Source organism: Talaromyces rugulosus, chromosome V (assembly GCF_013368755.1).
Source record: "Talaromyces rugulosus chromosome V, complete sequence".
NCBI lineage: Eukaryota > Fungi > Ascomycota > Eurotiomycetes > Eurotiales > Trichocomaceae > Talaromyces > Talaromyces rugulosus.
Genome location: NC_049565.1, coordinates 4,147,321 through 4,165,283, shown reverse-complemented (window position 1 = coordinate 4,165,283; position 17,963 = coordinate 4,147,321). Strand labels below are relative to the sequence as shown.

Below are 17,963 nucleotides of genomic sequence, written 5' to 3'. Positions count from 1 at the left end.
CACGCTAAACAGCAGCAAAAGTAATCAAAAAAAGAAGGAGAGCCGAAATGTTGCAGCAGCCAGCTCAGCGGTGAGGTCAACACTGCATGCAGATGAAGCAAGAATATGAGCTGGCAGGGCAAACAATGTGAGATGCCAGTCAAATGCGAGAACGCGAGACAAACAGGACAAACAAGACAAATATCCAGAACACATCACATGACCACAACGATATAGTAATACAACCATCAGCAGGACTAATGCAAGGGCGAGTCAACAAGTCAATCGATGATACCGGCACCACAGTCGGACCGTTCATAAAAAGCGGCAGGAAAAAGCCGGAGCGCGGTCTAGAATGTCGGGACAACACGGATCGCTTGCCTCACTGTCCAAAAAGGGGAGAGGCACATGACCACGGATCGCCAACGACCAATCGCAATCCACAGCAGTAGTTCGCCTCACTTTTTTTTTTTTTTTTTTTTTTCCCGTATTTTTTTGGTGTTTTGACTTTTCTTCTTTGGGCGTTTCCGCGCGGAAGTCAAGTAAAAAAGAAGCGCAAGCTCCGCCAGTCAGCATCGCCGGCGCGGTTCAATCAATAAACCAAACTTGCGCCGTTGCGGAGGGTCGACCACCCCCTGGAGCTCCCCACACCGACTAGTCGGGGGTCTTTGTCGATTTTTGTCGATTTTGAGCTTGGGGGTAATCATTTCCAGCGGCTTTTGTCCCAACTAGCTGGTCGCTTCTCGTCGTAGCTGGGTCCACCGCCATTATGCACCACGACCACTTTGGCATTGGATCTGCGCGAGGGATCTAGATTCTGGCGTTAGCTGTCTGTCTTGACTCTGTCTCTTGTCTCTGACTCTCTGCAGGTCTGGCAAAAAAAAAAAAAAAAAAAAAAGAAAAAAAAAAGGACGTACCGGGTACATCGGCGACATGTATCCTGTCGGTGCTGCTGACTCTGCTGGATGTGTTGGAGTCGGAATAGTCGCTGAGTTTGTGAGGCATGGTGTTTAGATGTGTGTTGGTTGAGTGCTGGGTATTGGGTGTTGAGTATGGAGTGTTGAAGAACACGGAGGACGGAGGAGAGTATAGAGAATATATAAGAGACAACCTCAGTCAGTGGCGCAGCCGGACTGATCAGAAGATGATAAAAGGTAAAAGGTAAAATATAAGGACAAGGCGGATTCTGCTGATATAATAGTCGTTGTCCCGGGGGGGGGGCGGTGTTGTGAGAAGGGATATCCCTGGAAGCGTGTGCAATAGCGTGCAATAACAGTTCTCAGGGCACAGTGATAAAAAAAAAAAAAAAAAAGGTAGTTTGGACTGAAGTTCAATGTTTAGATGTGATGGATCTGACTGAAATCCGGGGGGGCCAGGGACCGGCTTTTTGTACTTTTGTAGGTCCAGGAATGCTCTGATAGCCATCGCCAGGCTATCGTCGATGCTGCCTGGCGCCATCCGCCAAACTAGGCCGACGTCACTAGGCAGCACGGCCGAATACAGTAATCAGCGGTAAGGCACTAAGTCACCACGAAGACTTGAGTGCTCTGTACGTACGTACTGCTATTATTAGGCAAGACTGGTGTGTCAACTCGTTCTGGTTAGTGGTATTGGTAGTTGGTGGTAGTTGGCTAGTCGGTACTGCCGTGGATTCCTGCGGCGAGGCTTCACCGCCTGGACCGGGAATGCTACAGGCTGGGGAACGGAAACCCGGGGCTGGTCTTCTTTGCCCCTGGGCTGTTTCCCTTCCCCCCCCCCCCCCCCCGAACTCTCGCAATGGCGGTCGCCCAGGGGCCACGGTCAGGTACGGTTATTGAACTTATTATTACCTTAGTATTATTTACCAATAACCAGACAAGCCTATTCCAGATTCGATATATCCTATATTGTTTGTATAATTCGCATAATTATTATTCATGCCAATTAATATGCTGCTGCTGCCTGACAATAACTGCATCAAGTGACGCCATGCCAGCAGGCAATTGGTGCCTCGTCCAGGCACCTATCCTGCTATAACTCATGGGCCTATAATAACTTAGTAAGCCTATAGCAAAACGATGCTATAGCCAACTCAGTCGCCCAGAGTCATGTGAGCAGGTCCGAGGTCTTCACCGCCCAGCCTACGCAATCATTTTCTTGGCACGACCATCATGCAATTCTATCATTTATTATTATTATCATTATCATTTTATTTTTATAATTGTATTATTTTGTTGTCATAATTGCTGGAATGATCGGCCCTGAATCATTATTGTCATTGATAATTGCAATTGGCTCATTCGACTAGCGTAGACTCGGACGATCATTCCATGGAGCCATGTACTAGCGACGTAGATCCCGTTTGCGTTTTTTGGACTTTCGGACTGGTTGACAATTATTATTATTATTATTATTATTGTTCCAACAATACGAAATAGATGTGGCTGCTTTTCGCCTCACCAGGGTAATGCGTAGCCACGCAAGCTTGTCTCAGACAGGCTTGTCTCAGACCAAAATGACTAGGCTTATTAAGCATCACGACTAGCTGGATATGATCATTTCGTCATGCATTTCAATCCCGTCCAGATCTAAATCAAATCAAACGACCGACTACCCCCTGTTCATCCTCTCCGCCCAACCATTGTGAACACTGCGCCGGATCCCCAGCGTCTTTCGTGGCCCCGGTTGCTGTTGTAACGTGGACATGCTTGTTGTGTGGAACGTGGCAGCCGGACGGACTCCACAGTTGCTGTCGACCGGCCTTTTAATCTCGTTGACCGCCGTTGTTGTTGCTGTTGCGGTTGCGGTTGCTGCGTCTTTTTTCGTCGAGTCGACTGTTCTCGTGCTCGTGCTCGCCTCCGACAGCCACGTGTAATTGGTGCTGGAATTCGTCGGCGTTGGGCGGCGGAATTGCTGTGGCTGGATGCGGTGACCTCCGAGGCTGGGTGGTACCTGGACAGAAGGGGGAAGAGGAGGCTTGCTCTGCGGAAAGTGCTGCTGTTTGTTTGGGATGCTAGGCAATGACGTCTTGCTCTGTGACGTGGGTTCCGTGACGCCAAAGTATCTCGAGAGCGTCCCCTGAGTCGCCGTGCTGGCGGTCCTGCTGCTTGTAGCAGTCTCCCTTTTCTGCTTTTCTTTTGGGGCTGTGTCCTCTTTGGAGACAGTGTCTTTGGGGGCTGTATCAGGCGTCATTTCCATCTGTTGCCTCGCAGTCGAAAAGCCCACGGACAAGGTGCTGGTCGACACGGAGAAATGCGACGAGTTGCTCATCGTGTACGTAGACGAGCCGACAAAGCCACCAACCGTGCCCCCTTCGCCGTTGTTCAATCGCCGACGCTTCGCCCAGCTCTCCTGACCTGCCTCCGAGCCATCCCACCTGGTAGCCTTGTTCGGGCCATCGTCATCTCCGTCCGGATTCCACATATCGTCATAAATACTAGGCAACCCCTTGAGACCCTCCACCATGGCTTCCTGGCTCGGACGCGGCCGACGAAGAATCTCGGCAATGTCGAAGATTATTTGATCGTGGAGCTTCGGCCCAACCTGGCGGAATTTTGTCTCGGTTATCGTGCGAGGTAGAAATGAGCTGGGCCTGGTTTCTTCCCCATTTTTCGAGTCGCGGCGTGGAAGGCTGAGGTAGAGGAGCGCCTGCGCTCTCGTCATGGCCACGTACAGCAGTCGTCGTTCCTCGTCGCTGTCTTCGGCGCGTGAGTGAGGAATAATGCCCTCGTATACGGCAGCAACAAACACAACTGGCCATTCCAGTCCCTTGGCTGCGTGGATGGTCGAGATGGTGACTTTTTCTTCCGCTTGGTTTTCCTCCGTCTTGACCTCGGTCGATAAAGCCACGTTTGCTAAGAAACGAGACAATGCCTCTTCGCCAGCGTGCCCTTGCTGTTGTTCTAGCCCATCAATGTCCGCGAGAGCGTCGTCTTGTGAAGCTTCAACACTTGGGTCGCCGGCTTGAGCCAGGAGCTCTTCCACATTGGCCCACCGGTTTTCTTCATCCAGGGGATACGTGACTCCGAGATATTCCCGGAAACCAAGTTTCTTGATGATAAACTCCAGTAGGATCTTCGGAGAAGACGCATCAGCACATTCCTCCAGCTTCCGTCTCGCAGACTCTATCAGTCCAACAAAACCGGATAAACCGACATCTGCGGCTTTAGATAGATTTTTCTGGGTCGACCTGCGCCCCTGAGCAACATCTTTAACGTAGTTCCACAATGGTAGTTTATCCTTTTCCGCCCCCGTAGTCAACGTCTTGATCGTCTCTTCGCCCATTTTTCTTGCTGGGGTGTTGATGATACGGATGAGTGCGTCATTATTCTCCGGATGGCTAATGACGCGAAGGTAGTCTAGTAGAAGCCGGATTTCAACGCGATCAAAAAACCTCGAACCTCCCACCATCCGATAAGGCACACCCTGCTTCCCCATTTCCGATTCAATCTGCCTCGACAAGGACGCCGACCGGAGCAGCACGGCAAAATCAGAGTGTTTGAGAAGGCTACCTGTAAGCGCAATACATCGTTTGATCTCCGTCACCATCCACTGTGCTTCTGCTGCTGCCGAGGGTAGCTTTCGCAAGACTGGCATCGTCCCGACCCCGTGCGTGGGGAGCAGCTTTTTCACGGGACGTGACGTGTCTTGCTGGATGACTTCTTCTGCAGATCCCAGAATCGACCCAGACGACCGGTAATTGTCTTCTAGCAGCACCACCGATGTATTACTGTACAGACGCTGCATCCGTTCCAAATTCTTAATCTCAGCCGACCGAAAGCCGTAGATACTTTGGTCCGGGTCACCGACAATGGTAATACAACGCTGACAAGACGCCAGCAAATTCATCAGCTCAAACTGAATGCGGTTTGTATCCTGAAACTCATCGACCAGGACGGCCTGCACATTCGAGACGCATTGCGGATGGCTGCGCAAGAGATCGGCGCAGCGGAGGAGAAGGTCGTCATAGTCGAGTAGATTAGAGGCTGCCAATGCGGATTCGTAGTCACGGTAGACCTTGACAAATTCCTGTTGTTCGACGTTTTGGGTTTTTGTCTTTTCTGCCACTTCTTCCCAGCTGATTCCTTGCGCCTTTTGGCTTGATATTCTCGATCGTGCGGTGTTGGGCAGTATATTGAGACGCGAGCGCTTGACAATTCTCTACAAAACTGTAAGCTTTTCTTCCCCCTTCTTTCTCTCTCTCTCTCTCTCTCTCCGGATTCAGAAATGGGATGTTACTTTGATAATCGCCAAACTATCATTGCTATCCGCAATCCCAAACCCTTTCCTCAACCCAATCAAATGCCCATACGCAACGAGATACCGACGACAAATCGAATGGAAAGTGCCCAGTACCAGTTTCGACTGCACCTGCTCCCCAATCAAGCGCGACAGCCGCTCGCGCATTTCGCGACTTGCCTTGATCGTAAACGTGCAGCAGATGACGTCCTGAGGGCGGAAGCCATGATGCGACAAGAGGTACGCAACGCGCGCGGTCAGGGTCTTGGTCTTGCCGGAGCCGGGGGGTGCGAGGACCTGGAGGACTGGGGAGGGCGAGGCCACTGCTGTCCGCTGGGCTTGGTTTAGGCCATCGAGGATCGGATCCATTGATGGTGCGGTCTTGTGGTTGACTTGGATAGTGACCGTGACGGAGTCGGGGAGGAACGCGGTTTGACGCGGAGTCACGTGATCAGTTTGATATACAATGATATGTTTCGCTGGTGCAGCTTAATGATTAATTTACAGTAGCTAACTGTTGAAAGTAGAGAAATTCAAGCCAGCTTAACAGATTATAGCCTATACATCCATGATCAAGAATCCCATCGACCTAGTACAAAATCTTGGCAATTCCTCGGCAGTTGGCAATCAGTCATTACTAATACAACGGTTCTATCCAATCAAAAAAATGCAAACTGATATCTCCATCTTTATCTTTCATGTACACCGCCAGACGTCCATCCGAGGCCAATTTTAATAATTCCGAGCCGATAAGTGGTTTTCCGCTTGTTAAAGCGGCAAGCCCAAATCGATGCGTTGGTTTTGAAAGCCAAGCAATAGAGAATTGGGTTCCTTTCACAATGCTGGCGGGACGCAACACCCCGGGTGGTCTGATAGAAGATTTATGACGGGAATTCGGTTAACAACTTAACATACTGCATGCACATTTCTACACTGCTCAATGGTAGATAATCGTTGACTGAAAAAAAAATCCCCATCCCCCACAGATAAGACCGCAAAATGGGCAGAACAGAAAGCAGAACAGAAACGATGGGCACAACGAGCCCGGACGAGCTCTCCGACTACCCTGAAGGCGGTCTCAAAGCCTGGCTAGTTGTGCTTGGTGCCTGGTGTGCGATGTTTTCCTCAATGGGATTTCTAAATACTCTGGCAGTCCTCCAGGCGCGGCTTACAGAACATGAACTCAAGGGCATGTCTGAATCGACGGTGGGGTGGGTATTCAGTTTATATCCGTTTTTCTTGTACTTTTGCGGTGCCCAGGTTGGTAAGTACAGCACCAGGTAGAAAACGAGCAGGCAGCATTTACTTATATATATATATATTTTTTGTTCTTGAATAGGACCTATCTTTGATTCTCGGGGTATTCAATGGTTAATTGCGCCTGGAATTATTGGAACCGTGCTGGCTTTGATCTTTATGAGCTTTTCACATGGTATGTCTCCTCTCTCAACGACTTTTTCTTCTTCTTCTTTGTCTAACTTTTGCTTAGAATTCTACCAATTCCTCCTATCCTTTGGCGTTCTCGGTGGAATCTCAGCATCCCTTCTATTCAACCCCAGCGTCTCAGCCATAGGCCACTGGTTTTTCAAGCGCCGAGCATTAGCTACAGGCATAGCCTGCACTGCTGGCGGCATAGGCGGAATTGTCTTCCCACTCATCATCATCTACCTCACGCCACGTCTGGGGTTTCCCTGGTCCATGCGAATCATCGCCCTGATCTGCGCCGTCCTGGGAGCCGCAGCATGTCTGCTGCTGCGCAAGAGGCTACCGCCAAATGTAGCTGGCGGCTCAGCTATTGATTTGAAATCCCTGCGCGAACCGAAATTCGCAATGACCACGTTGGCGGTTTTCCTGGTTGAGTTTGCCGTGTTTATTCCGTATACATACATCTCGTCGTATGCGATTCATTCTGGTGGAATGGACTCGCAGACGGCATATTTACTCAACATACTGCTCAACGTGGGCGCAATACCTGGCCGTGCGCTTCCCGGTTATGTTGCAGACCGGTTCGGCGTGTTTAATACCATGTGCATAACGGCAGTTGCCTGTGCAGCCATCATTCTCGGTCTCTGGTCAACGGCAAGCGGGAATAGCGCCATGATTACCTCGTTTGTTGTGCTGTACGGCTTCTGGTCGGGTGCCGCTATCAGCTTGACGCCCGTTTGTATTGGTCAGGTTTCCAAGACTGAGGATTATGGGAAACGCAGTGGCACGGCGTTTTTCACGGCGAGTCTGGGTGCGTTGGCTGGTATACCCATCTCGGGGGCGATTGTGCAGGCAAATGGCGGATCGTATCAGGGACTGGTGTTTTTCTCGGGGGCGTTTTATCTGGCAGCGTCTGTTGCGTTTGCGTGTGTGAGGGTTATGTGTGGAGGTTGGGGGTTGAGAATGATCGTTTAGACAATATAATGTACATGCTAAGTTGACTAGAATAAAGAGAGTATAAATCAAATATGTCCATTTATTCACATGTTGTCTAATTACAAACCAAGCGTTCTAGATAGTCATACAGTCCCTGCAGATTGGCATCAGAACAATCGTTCCCAATAGCGTCGTCGACATCCAGCATCGACAGCCGCATAATTATCTTCTCGTTCTCTCAAGAGCTAAAAATGTTGAGCGGGATGTTCATAGTAACGGCAAAATTTGGCATGTCGACGACTTCGGCCAACTTGAGGTCGCCTGCAACGCTGGTAAGAATGTAGGCCTCGTACCGGGTTAGCCCCTTGGTAGATACGAGCCAGTCGATCATATACCGGGTGGCCTTGCGAGTCGCCTCGAGTAAATCAGAGTCCAGCCCCATTGTAGCATATTGCCCTTTGTCCTCGACAGGAAAAGTCGATGGCGCCTGAGGCGGTAAAAGGAGGTGCGGGGATTGCACCCAGGGATGGTTTTTGCACACTGTCAATCGAACGGTGGCCTTCATGGGTGTTTCAATGGCGGTTCCGCATACTTCGCCTTGTCCTTGAGCCGCATGGCCGTCTCCGCAGCTGAACAGGGCACCGGGGACCTGGACCGGGAGGTAGAGCGTAGAGCCCACGACAAGATCACGACAGTCAATGTTTCCTCCCACGTCGGTTGGCGGAATAGTCGAGAACTCGCCGTCGGCAGCGGGTGCAATGCCCATGATCCCCAAGAACGGCCGCAGGGGAACCCGGACGCCTGGCTTCAGCTCGGCGTATCCGGGCGTAGCACTGAGATTCCAGATCTTGAGATCGGCATCGGTGAATTCGTCCGCCAGCAGACCAAAGCCCGGCGCAACTGCAGTCCATCCCCAGTCCCCTATGTCCAACGACACAACGTCGATCTTGAGCGCATCGCCGGGTTCCGCGTCGCGCACGTAGACGGGGCCGAATGCCGGGTCGGCCAGTTCGAGCTTGAACGAGTCCAGGGCAGAGGCATCTGAGTTAACTGTGATCTGGCCGTTGCTGCTGTCGAGGGCGTCAAAAGTGACGACATCTCCGGACGACACGGTCAGGACCGGGGCCTGCTTCTTGGTCCATTTGAGGTGTTTGTGGTGTCGGTCCACGTTATGGATCGTCCGAATCTGGGAGGCGAGGCTCATGTCTGCATGCAGGTGGCCAGCCTGGTGGAAGAAGCTCGACGTTATCAGGTGACGATGATGTTTATAGCGTTCGCTCGTCGGGGGGTCCGGTGAGCGGCGGCCATGCTGCAATACTAATAAGTAGGAAGGCCCTTGGCGAGAACGGCAGGAATGCGACAGTATGAATCTACGACAGGCAGAAAAATTCGGTCACACAGAGAGATTGGATCGAGCAGTCTTTCTGGTGGTGCAGTGACATTCCCCACCAGCGGCGACAAAACACGCAGCTTCCTGTTTGGGCGATTGGGCCTGCGAAGCCGGCCAGCCCGGGCCGTTATGCTCCTGCCTAATCGGGCATGGCGCGGGTTTGCTGCACCTGGAGAACTTCTGCTTCTCCCCGCAGCAACTCACTGCCTCTTCTTTCTCTCTGTGCGTTCTCTGCCCCCAAATGAGACGCCTAAGCAGCTTCCAATTTTCCAGTCGCCGCCTAGCCCTGCCAGGATCATGGATGGACCGGAAATGCTACTGTGATCGGGGTGGGATGATGCCAGACGGCCCCATTGCAACTATGATCTTCGATTAGGCGCTGACCGGCATAACGTGCCATTTCCTGTTTTCCAGTTTGCTATCGAGCGGCTGCTAATGTGTGTTCTGATAGGGCGATGCCGATTACCTTTCCAGCAAGCCTAAGTGGCTGTTAATAAGTTGAGAGAGTCGAGAACTGGCCAAATTCCGTGGGATGGTCCTATATCGGAGCTGTCCAGTGTCGAGGCGCCCAGTCGGTGGGATGGCAATTCCTGAAGACGAGCACACGGTGTGGTCGAGATTGCGATTTTCATGTGGACAAGCTACAGTAACATCCAACTTCCCAGTGCCCACAGTCAACCTCGCATAAACACGTGAAGGTGAGAGTAGAGAACAAAAAAATTGCTTATCTTATCGGCCCGGCCACGCTCTGCAGCAAGCCATGACGCATACATCACACGCCACAGTGTCTACCTGAGTCAGGCGTTGGAAACAATCGCGCAGACGTGTTCTGTTTGTGGATAATCAAGCAATGCGTAGAAGAAATAAAATGGATTATAATCGCAAGATCTAACTCCATCCAGTAGCCTCCAAAAAGTATATTTACACACAAAGATCATTTTATCCACTTGGCTGAGCGCCCAAAAATGTACATACCAAGCCCAGTCATATATGATGTTCAAATAACCGAAGAACCAAGGAAACCCAAAACCTCCCCAAAAAAAAAAACGTAGTACAGAATACTCACCTAGAGGCGTCTGTCCGGATGGCGGCTTGCAATCCATCAACACGTTCCTGAAGAAGCTCGGGCTCGTCGGCATGCTGCCGCAGAGCGTCTCGCAGTGCCTTCACTGCGTCCTCTCGCGCAGCAACTCGAGTGCCCGGTTTCGCGGCAGAGAGCTCATTCTCAACCTTTCTAGCAAGGTCCCGGGCAGCCCGGAATTTGACCCAGAATTCACGGGTCAGGTCAGGGTAGACAGTCTCGTGCAGCGGCACTTCCCATTCGAGTGGGGTCTTTTCCACGATTTCGATCCATTTTTGCATATGCGGCCATCGGTCTTCCTGGAGGCCCGGGAAATGGACCAGCATGTCTCCCTTTTTCCCTTCGTAGTCATGATGCCATTCGTAGGTATTGATCCATGGTCGCGGAAGATAGACCATTCCGTCCGCGTAGCCGTGGCCCTCGGGGCCAACCGTGGTTTTGGTCATGATCGCAGCCATCGCTTGCTGGTCGGCTGAAACCCCCAAATCCCAGTCGGGGAAATAGAGAGGGAAGGCGAGGACCTCGATCAGGAAGCTGATGGTCCACGAGTGCACGTGGAAAAACACAATTCCAGTATTGAGCCCATTTTGGTCTTTCGAAGAGACGAAATGGATTTCCGACATGTCGGCGGGTGGGAGGAAGATATCGGCGGGGATCGCAGGGTTGATGATGATCGAGTCGGCATCAACCCACCTACAGAAATCAGCCTAGATCCAATTTTCAGAGAGAGAGAGAGAGAGAAAAAACTCACATCAACCACTCCAGTTGTTCATCGGGCGGCTTTGTAAGCTCTTGAATGATGAGCGACAGCACATAGTTCGGTTTGTTCCAATACCCCACAGAGATTTCCTCTTCGAGGATGTGCATTGGGTAGTTCCATCGGTCTGCGTGTCGCTTGTGACTCTCCAGGGCTCGCTCGTAGTACCAATTCTCATAGCCGTACAACATCGACACCTTGCCGACGCGTCGCCGTGGGACTTCGGTGGTTTTGTGATCTCCGGTTTTGGGAGCTTCGGGTTTGGGATCGCTAGGCTTGACGTCGGGGGTCTTCACGTCGGGAGCCTTAACATCAGGAATGTTGACATCCGGAATCTTAACGCCGGGAATTTGCACATCGCCGTTCTGAGTATTGGGGGTCGTCGTATCAGAGCCGTGGCCGTGGAGAATGGAGGATCTTAGAGGTTGTTGTTGGTACTGAGAAGTGCGCCAGATAATCAGGAGAATGCCAGCTGCCAGCAGCCCTCCAATCGCCCGTCTGGTGAAACCCTGTGGCATACTGACGTTTTAAGCCCGGCCAGGGCTTGGTAAGGGAAGTAGCGCAGGCAACCTCGCGCGGTTTGATGACAATCAATAATGATAATAAAGGAAAAACGACATTGCTGCACAATCGATTCTTCCCCTGCGATAGTGCCAGCTCCGCTCCGAAACAGACGGCTTAGTCATGTTTTGGGGTCGGGCGATCGATCGTCTCTAACTGGGTCAAAAAGGATGCCTTTAGTCCGTTTTTGGGAATTGTGGTTCTATTTTGGCTTCGGCCCCTTTCACGTGATGCGGCTTCTCGTTCCTTCTCCGCATGCGGCTAGCGTCAATGCTTAGTTAATGCTTAACCACAAGCACGATTCAATGTTGTTCTCAACGTTATTAATATGTACTATTTTTGCTCTTAGTTATACGCGGACTTGCATGAATGGAATATCTAGATGTTCCAGGGGAAATATTCTTTGATTCTTGTGAGGAGGAAGAGAGATGTGCGACCTCCTCATGTGGGGCCGCCAGCGCCCGTGCGTTAATTGCCTGAGAAATCAGGCACCAACAAACCGATGAACTATATCTTTCGGAGGCCTTGTTGTACAGTCATTTAATGTGTTTTTATGTGTTAGCTCCTGTGGTAAGCCATAGAATGGCTACTCAATAAACCAATGACCTTTTGTTGCAGCAAAAATTCCCACCAATGGGTCCATTTTTGGTACAATGGTAAACAACATTTAAGGTCTAGTACTACATACTCTGCCGAGTCATCGAAAATGGGGACATCTAGACCCCTTAGGAATGGTTTCTTGGTAAGAGCCATTAATTCAGTTTGTCATACTCTGTGCAACACTGCCTCGACTCCAACCCCGAGCAAACGCCATGATTCGCGGGGAATGTGGTTGGAGACACTCTCAATTTCCAACGGCGACGGCTGGCTGCATGAAATATTGAATTATTACATGATCGTTATTTTTATCTCATCAAACTTGTATTCACCTAATTATTATAGATTCTATATATGAAAATATTAATCATTTATTTAGAATTATATGAATTATTCGAATTTTATTAAGAATTCTGTTATTTTTATAACGCCGCCTTTCTCACCGTCTTTCTCATTGAGACTGAGATGGTATTAGATTACAGTAACTCAAGCGCACATAAGGCGGCAAATAACCTGGTTATTTACATGGCTTGGCTGCCATTCTAGCTATAATATCCCGGTTAGTGTTGGGGGTGTGTTACAAGGCTTGGCGTAACCCGGCTGCAACCACAAACGTCGAGAACCAATAGGTATTACAACCATAATTTGATCCCATTTGATCCCATCTCATCATGGAGGGCAAAACAGAGAATGTCGTAGGTTGGTCGAGGGCTTCATTTTTTATTTTGTTTTTTACTAATTAAATCTAGGCTACCTCCCCTTCTGACACCGAGGAAAATGTCGAACGAAATTCCGAGGAAGGTGTCCATGAATATACTACTGAATACGACGACAATAGTTTCTCAACTAAGAGTGTTCAAGACAAATGGCTACTAGAACTCATCGAAGCAATCGAGGACGACAATCTCCAGAAGGTGGGGGAGCTGTTTAACGACCGAGAAGACGTCAATGTTAGATTTGACTATCATTTTCGTGATGACTATGGTGATAATTATGAGCATTTCGAAATTGAGGGCGTTACTCCTTTGATACTCGCAGCAGCGTTAGGCAAACCTGACATTGTTCAAGAGCTTCTAAATCGAGATGCAGATATTTCTGCCAAAACTTTCGAAGGCGAAACCCCCTTTTTCATAGCTGCTAGGTTTGGGCACCTTGACATTCTCAAAATCCTCTTTAAGGGTGGAAGCCATCTTCTTGAGGAAAGATCCGAACGTGATGGCGCAACAGCACTTCTTGTTGCTGTTTGGAATGGTCATTATAATGTCTTCGAATTTTTACTAGACAATGGGGCAAATATCACGGCGGCTACTTATAGCAAGCTAACTGCACTCCACATTGTCTGCATGAGAGGAGACGAAAAAACTCTTCAATTGCTTCTCGTGAAGTTATCAAATGCGGACAATAATTTCAGCACTTTGAAGGCTGTTCTCAATCTAAAAGACGATCTATACCGGTTGCCATTACATTCCGCGGCATTATCAAAAAGTCCTTCAATGTTTCTTCAAGTTTTGGAAACGATACAAACGCTGTACTTTCCTTACTCCTGGGCCAAAGACGAAGTTTACATCCCAGATGAAATAAATGCAATGTGGATTAACTCGTTTCTTCTACGTCGAATATTGAGAAAAAAAACCCTTGAAGACAAGATCAACCAGCATATGAAGGCAATCATGTACTGGGCTATCCTCAATGGCTCCGCGAGAATGATAGAGGAGTGTAAGAAAATAAAGCAATGGGAAATCCAAAGGAACAAATCAGAAGTGTCCTGGATGCATATAGCTGCGTTAGGAGGTAATATCGACATGATGAAATACTTCCTCGAGGAAAGGAACGGCATACTAGACCTTGATGATGAAGGCGTCACCCCTTTACATCTGGCAGTCAGGTATGGACATCTAGACCTAGTCAAATATCTTTTGAAGTGGCTAGAAGAACCACCCAGGAATGGTTCGGATAATCTGAAAATAGTCCTTGCCACGACCAAGGAGGGCGAGACACCGATATCACTGGCAGCATCAGGAAGCACAGAGAAACTCAGGAAAATCGAAGGTCTATTGTGGGAAACTTTAAATAAGACTATCCGTGGAAAGAAATGCTTTTTTGAGTCACCGTGTTCTAAATTGTCAAACCTGGTGCTGGAATTAGCGGCACAATATGAAGCCCCCCGAGAGGAGATGCATCTTCATGGTTTTTTGCAGATGATTCCAGAAGGGGAAAACGCCGAATCACTGGGTCTGAAATTTTTGGGCCCCAAGCACAAGTGGAATGCCTTACACCTAGCGGTTTATCACCAACGTGCTGTTGTGGTTTGGTGGCTTCTCTCCAATGGGGGATATATGAACGAAAACGACATCAAAATTGGAATCGAAATTATCAAGAAGCGGAACAAGGAGAACAAGGTGATGGTGGAATTGCTCTCCAATCCTCCTCCAATCTTGAAGCGCCGGGCGCCAAGAGACGACCACCATCTGCCTGAATTCCAGTTCCAAAAACAGGATCACGAATCGCCAGAGGGAATGGTAGTCGGCTTCCATGTTGAGAACAACCAAATCGGATTCCAGTTCAGGCGGCGTTCAATCAATGACTTAATATATAATGACGGGCCCCAGAAGATCATAAGGGAAAACAAGTATAGCAGCCTAGAACATCTCGTGGGAAATTCTTCGAAAGATACTGCGGAAAATGAAAAAACCGATCAATCTAAAGAATCTCAAAAATTGGATCAGAAAAAACCCAGTGCTACATTGATATGGACCCATATTCCTCTAAACAATGTTGGTTCTCCATACCCATGCTATCATAAACAAAATGGCGTTTACTAATGACGAATTTTCTTAAGTTGCGATATATTGAGGTATTTATAATGACAGGAGACTATCTCTTCCCACGCTCACAATAATTAGGAACTCATGGTAAGAATATCCAGAGACAAGGATATCAAGAATGAGACCCATCGACCTTTGGCTCAATTTGTACGGAGAAGTTGGACCCAGTTGTCCGCTGGCGAGGGAAAGCATTACATGAAGCCGCAGTGTATGGTATGTTCGAAGTTGACGATGAACTAGAAAAAAGCTATGCTCTGACAAAACAACAGAGGGAGAACTCGCAACAGCCTGGCCCGGAAAACTCTGGTAAGAATGCAGAGAAAAACAATAACCAGCTTAATATAAACATGGACGCCAATGAAAAGCTTGCGCTTTATGTCTGTTCACCATTTCAATGTTATGTTCTTATCCCATTTCTAACTGTGGTTGCAGATGCCTTATATCTCTTGGATGGACTGGCCCGAAAATAAAGGCGACAATGAATCACGAGGAAAAAAAATAAAGGAGGCCGACCAGGAAGCCAAGGAGCCTGACGGCGGTTCTAGCGAAAAAAAGGCCAAAAGACTAACAGAGAGCAACGAAGAAGACAATAATTATGAAACTGGCAGACCCAAGAAAGACTCGTCCGAATATTTTACTCCACCGAAGCCAAACGTGGACGATATAGTCCATAATTTTATGACACTCGATCAATACTACTATGCTTCTCTTGACAACACTGCTGCTAGAGACAATGACCAAGTATTAGGGAGGTATACGAAACGAAAACGAGAAGAACATAAAGAGAAAGAGAATAAGCAAAGAGAAGGAAGAAAAGATAACAAAAAAGAGGCGAGGAATAAAATAGATGAAGAGAAAGAGGAAAAACAAGCTGTAAAGATACTTACTGTCAACCAGCTATGGCTTTGGATCCTTGACGAGAGTATGGTTGATCAACTCTATATTACATGTCAATTGATATAGCTCTAACTAATAGTTCACTTTTATAGGAACGATCATCACCAGCACAACTAAACAGCCTGACGACGGTGAAAACAGTCTCTTGCAACATGTTCTAAACGCCGTCAAGGATCAAGAAAAGAATACTTCATCTTTCTGCGCCGGATACTTGGCCGAGCTCATCCTCAACACTACAACCAGTCTTTTCAGCAAGAGAGAGATAAACGTATATGAAACTAAGACATCTCCATTGGATGTATTCCGTGATACTATTCGAGACATAGTGAGTTCCGCTGCGAGTTGAATAAATAGATGGATACTGACAGTATTCAGCGTGACGTAGAAGCAAATCTATTCGAAGAATTCCAAGCCTCCCTCAGCAATAATGATGAAAAAAGGAAATCGCAGTTAAACCTGTCGAAAACAAACAGTGCAGAACATAATTCAACATCATCAACTAATGATTTGACTCTTGAGGGCGACAAATCCAAAGGCCTTTGCACTTTGATTCGGGATAACATTGACTCGTTCTGGAAAACAAGGAAGGGTGACGACGATTCAACCGAGACGAACCCCTACTTCGATATTACGAAGGAGACTGCGGGACTACGAGAGGTCAAAGATATCTGTGACGAGCTTAATATATTGAAGGCTCTGGCCGAAGCTCAAGAACTGGTCTGGAAACAGGCCATGTGTCTAAAAGACGACCATCTTACTACGTTCAACTACGACACGCCCACAGAAAAGAAGGAGGAGATTCAAGAAATGATCAAAGAGGCCGAAACTGTCCAAAATTCCCTCGAGGCCCTGCTGGACTTGAAGCAGAAGCAGGCTAACATCAGCGAAGCCAAATCCGCGCGCGAACAGAGCCACGCAGCCGCCAAACAAGCAGACACCATCATGGTTTTCACAGCGGTGACGATTCTTTTTGTAAGTGTCTAAATACTGCAGTGGATCTTTCCTCTAATCATAATTATCGATATAGCTCCCGGCATCCTTCTTGACAAGCCTGTTTGCATTGAATATTTCCAGCTTCCCCCATAAAGACGGTGATGTTGCTTATGAAGGGCAATGGATCTTTCCAATCATATGTAAGTTTTATCGTCTTTGCGTAACTTATTATGTGCTTTTACTTATATATTTTTCAGTTGGTGGTTCCCTGGGAGTTTCGACCTTCTTCATGGCGATTGCTTTCGGGGCACACACATTGAAGGGGCTTTGGTCATACAAAATCCGGAGTAAATCGCACAAAGACCAAGATGCAAACAGAATCCCGCCAGTAAAGACACTCCACCCCGATAAAACTATCTCGACGAATGATAGTATTATATATGTTGAAGAAAGTGATATTTAAGGGTTGGTATGTTCACAACTACGGTTGAGGTGCACGAGAGATATGGGGTAAGGTATCAATGTATTTTCTAATACAACGTAATTTCGGGTTTTAAATTTGGAATTTCCATTAGTCCACTAATTTTATGCTTTAAACCAAACAACTATGATTTTTTTACACATTCATGAAATCTGCTTGGAAGAACTGTTGGCCGCCTTAGGGCTAGGGCTAATGTCCTATCCTATATACACACCTCACTAAGGGCGATCTCAATTTTTTGTATAAAACACACAAGGGAAAAAAAATCAATGAATAGTATAAATAAATTAAATGCATTATATCCTATATACAAGATCCTTACTCGCAGAAACTTTTTGAAGAACCTTATTTCAAAGAGCAGAATCGGCCATCGATAGCCGCTTTAAGCCGACGATCCCACGATGACCCATCGCCTCGACACTATCTACTAGTTAGTAGTATGTAACGGCTTTTGCTAACCCCGCCTCGGAGATATCTGGCAATCGGAGCAAAAATTCATCCGATGACCTTTTTTTATTTCTTTTTTGGTCGCCATTATTACACTTCGTAGTTATGTCCATCTGTCGCTACATAAGTATGAGGCAGCTGATTCACAAGTCATAAAACATGTAAATTTTGTCCCCGACTATCTGCGTATACGGATGCGGATTAGTCTATTTCGAGAACGCTACACAACTAACTCGTCCGAGTGCCCCAGTGTGGCGATAAACTTTGTTGGTTAATTTATACGCAGAAAAAAAGTGGAAAATAAGGTACTGCGTATTTGATAGGCTTGCGGAGTAGCTAAACGTCTCCGGACGGTGCGGATACTTCACAGCACTATGCCAGGCCTAAATCATTCACCTGTGGGTACACTTTTTAGCTTGGAACGTCATGCCAAGTTG

At 48.0% G+C, this 17,963-nt stretch overlaps 5 protein-coding genes across 5 annotated transcripts; 2 read left to right on the top strand and 3 right to left on the bottom strand.

Annotated features, from left to right (window-relative positions):
- Nucleotides 1-2,568: 2,568 nt before the first annotated feature.
- Nucleotides 2,569-5,565, bottom strand: TRUGW13939_09948 (uncharacterized protein; the record flags this gene model as incomplete). Its single annotated transcript, XM_035493064.1, has 2 exons — nt 2,569-5,118; nt 5,197-5,565. 2 exons carry the CDS (start codon nt 5,563-5,565, stop codon nt 2,569-2,571), a joined length of 2,919 nt encoding a protein of 972 aa, XP_035348957.1.
- A 630-nt stretch (nt 5,566-6,195) lies between these two features.
- TRUGW13939_09947 (uncharacterized protein) lies at nt 6,196-7,596 on the top strand (the record flags this gene model as incomplete). Its single annotated transcript, XM_035493063.1, has 3 exons — nt 6,196-6,460; nt 6,536-6,628; nt 6,686-7,596. 3 exons carry the CDS (start codon nt 6,196-6,198, stop codon nt 7,594-7,596), a joined length of 1,269 nt encoding a protein of 422 aa, XP_035348956.1.
- A 199-nt stretch (nt 7,597-7,795) lies between these two features.
- TRUGW13939_09946 (uncharacterized protein) lies at nt 7,796-8,761 on the bottom strand (the record flags this gene model as incomplete). Its single annotated transcript, XM_035493062.1, has 1 exon — nt 7,796-8,761. The coding sequence occupies one exon, from the start codon at nt 8,759-8,761 to the stop codon at nt 7,796-7,798; it is 966 nt and encodes a 321-aa protein (XP_035348955.1).
- A 1,248-nt stretch (nt 8,762-10,009) lies between these two features.
- Nucleotides 10,010-11,303, bottom strand: TRUGW13939_09945 (uncharacterized protein; the record flags this gene model as incomplete). The annotated part of the gene is made up of 2 exons (XM_035493061.1): nt 10,010-10,721; nt 10,780-11,303. 2 exons carry the CDS (start codon nt 11,301-11,303, stop codon nt 10,010-10,012), a joined length of 1,236 nt encoding a protein of 411 aa, XP_035348954.1.
- Nucleotides 11,304-12,614: 1,311 nt separating this feature from the next.
- On the top strand, nt 12,615-17,061 carry TRUGW13939_09944 (uncharacterized protein; the record flags this gene model as incomplete). The annotated part of the gene is made up of 10 exons (XM_035493060.1): nt 12,615-12,638; nt 12,693-14,717; nt 14,783-14,797; nt 14,847-14,981; nt 15,038-15,145; nt 15,201-15,690; nt 15,758-15,990; nt 16,041-16,637; nt 16,693-16,798; nt 16,856-17,061. The coding sequence occupies 10 exons, from the start codon at nt 12,615-12,617 to the stop codon at nt 17,059-17,061; spliced, it is 3,939 nt and encodes a 1,312-aa protein (XP_035348953.1).
- Nucleotides 17,062-17,963: the final 902 nt, after the last annotated feature.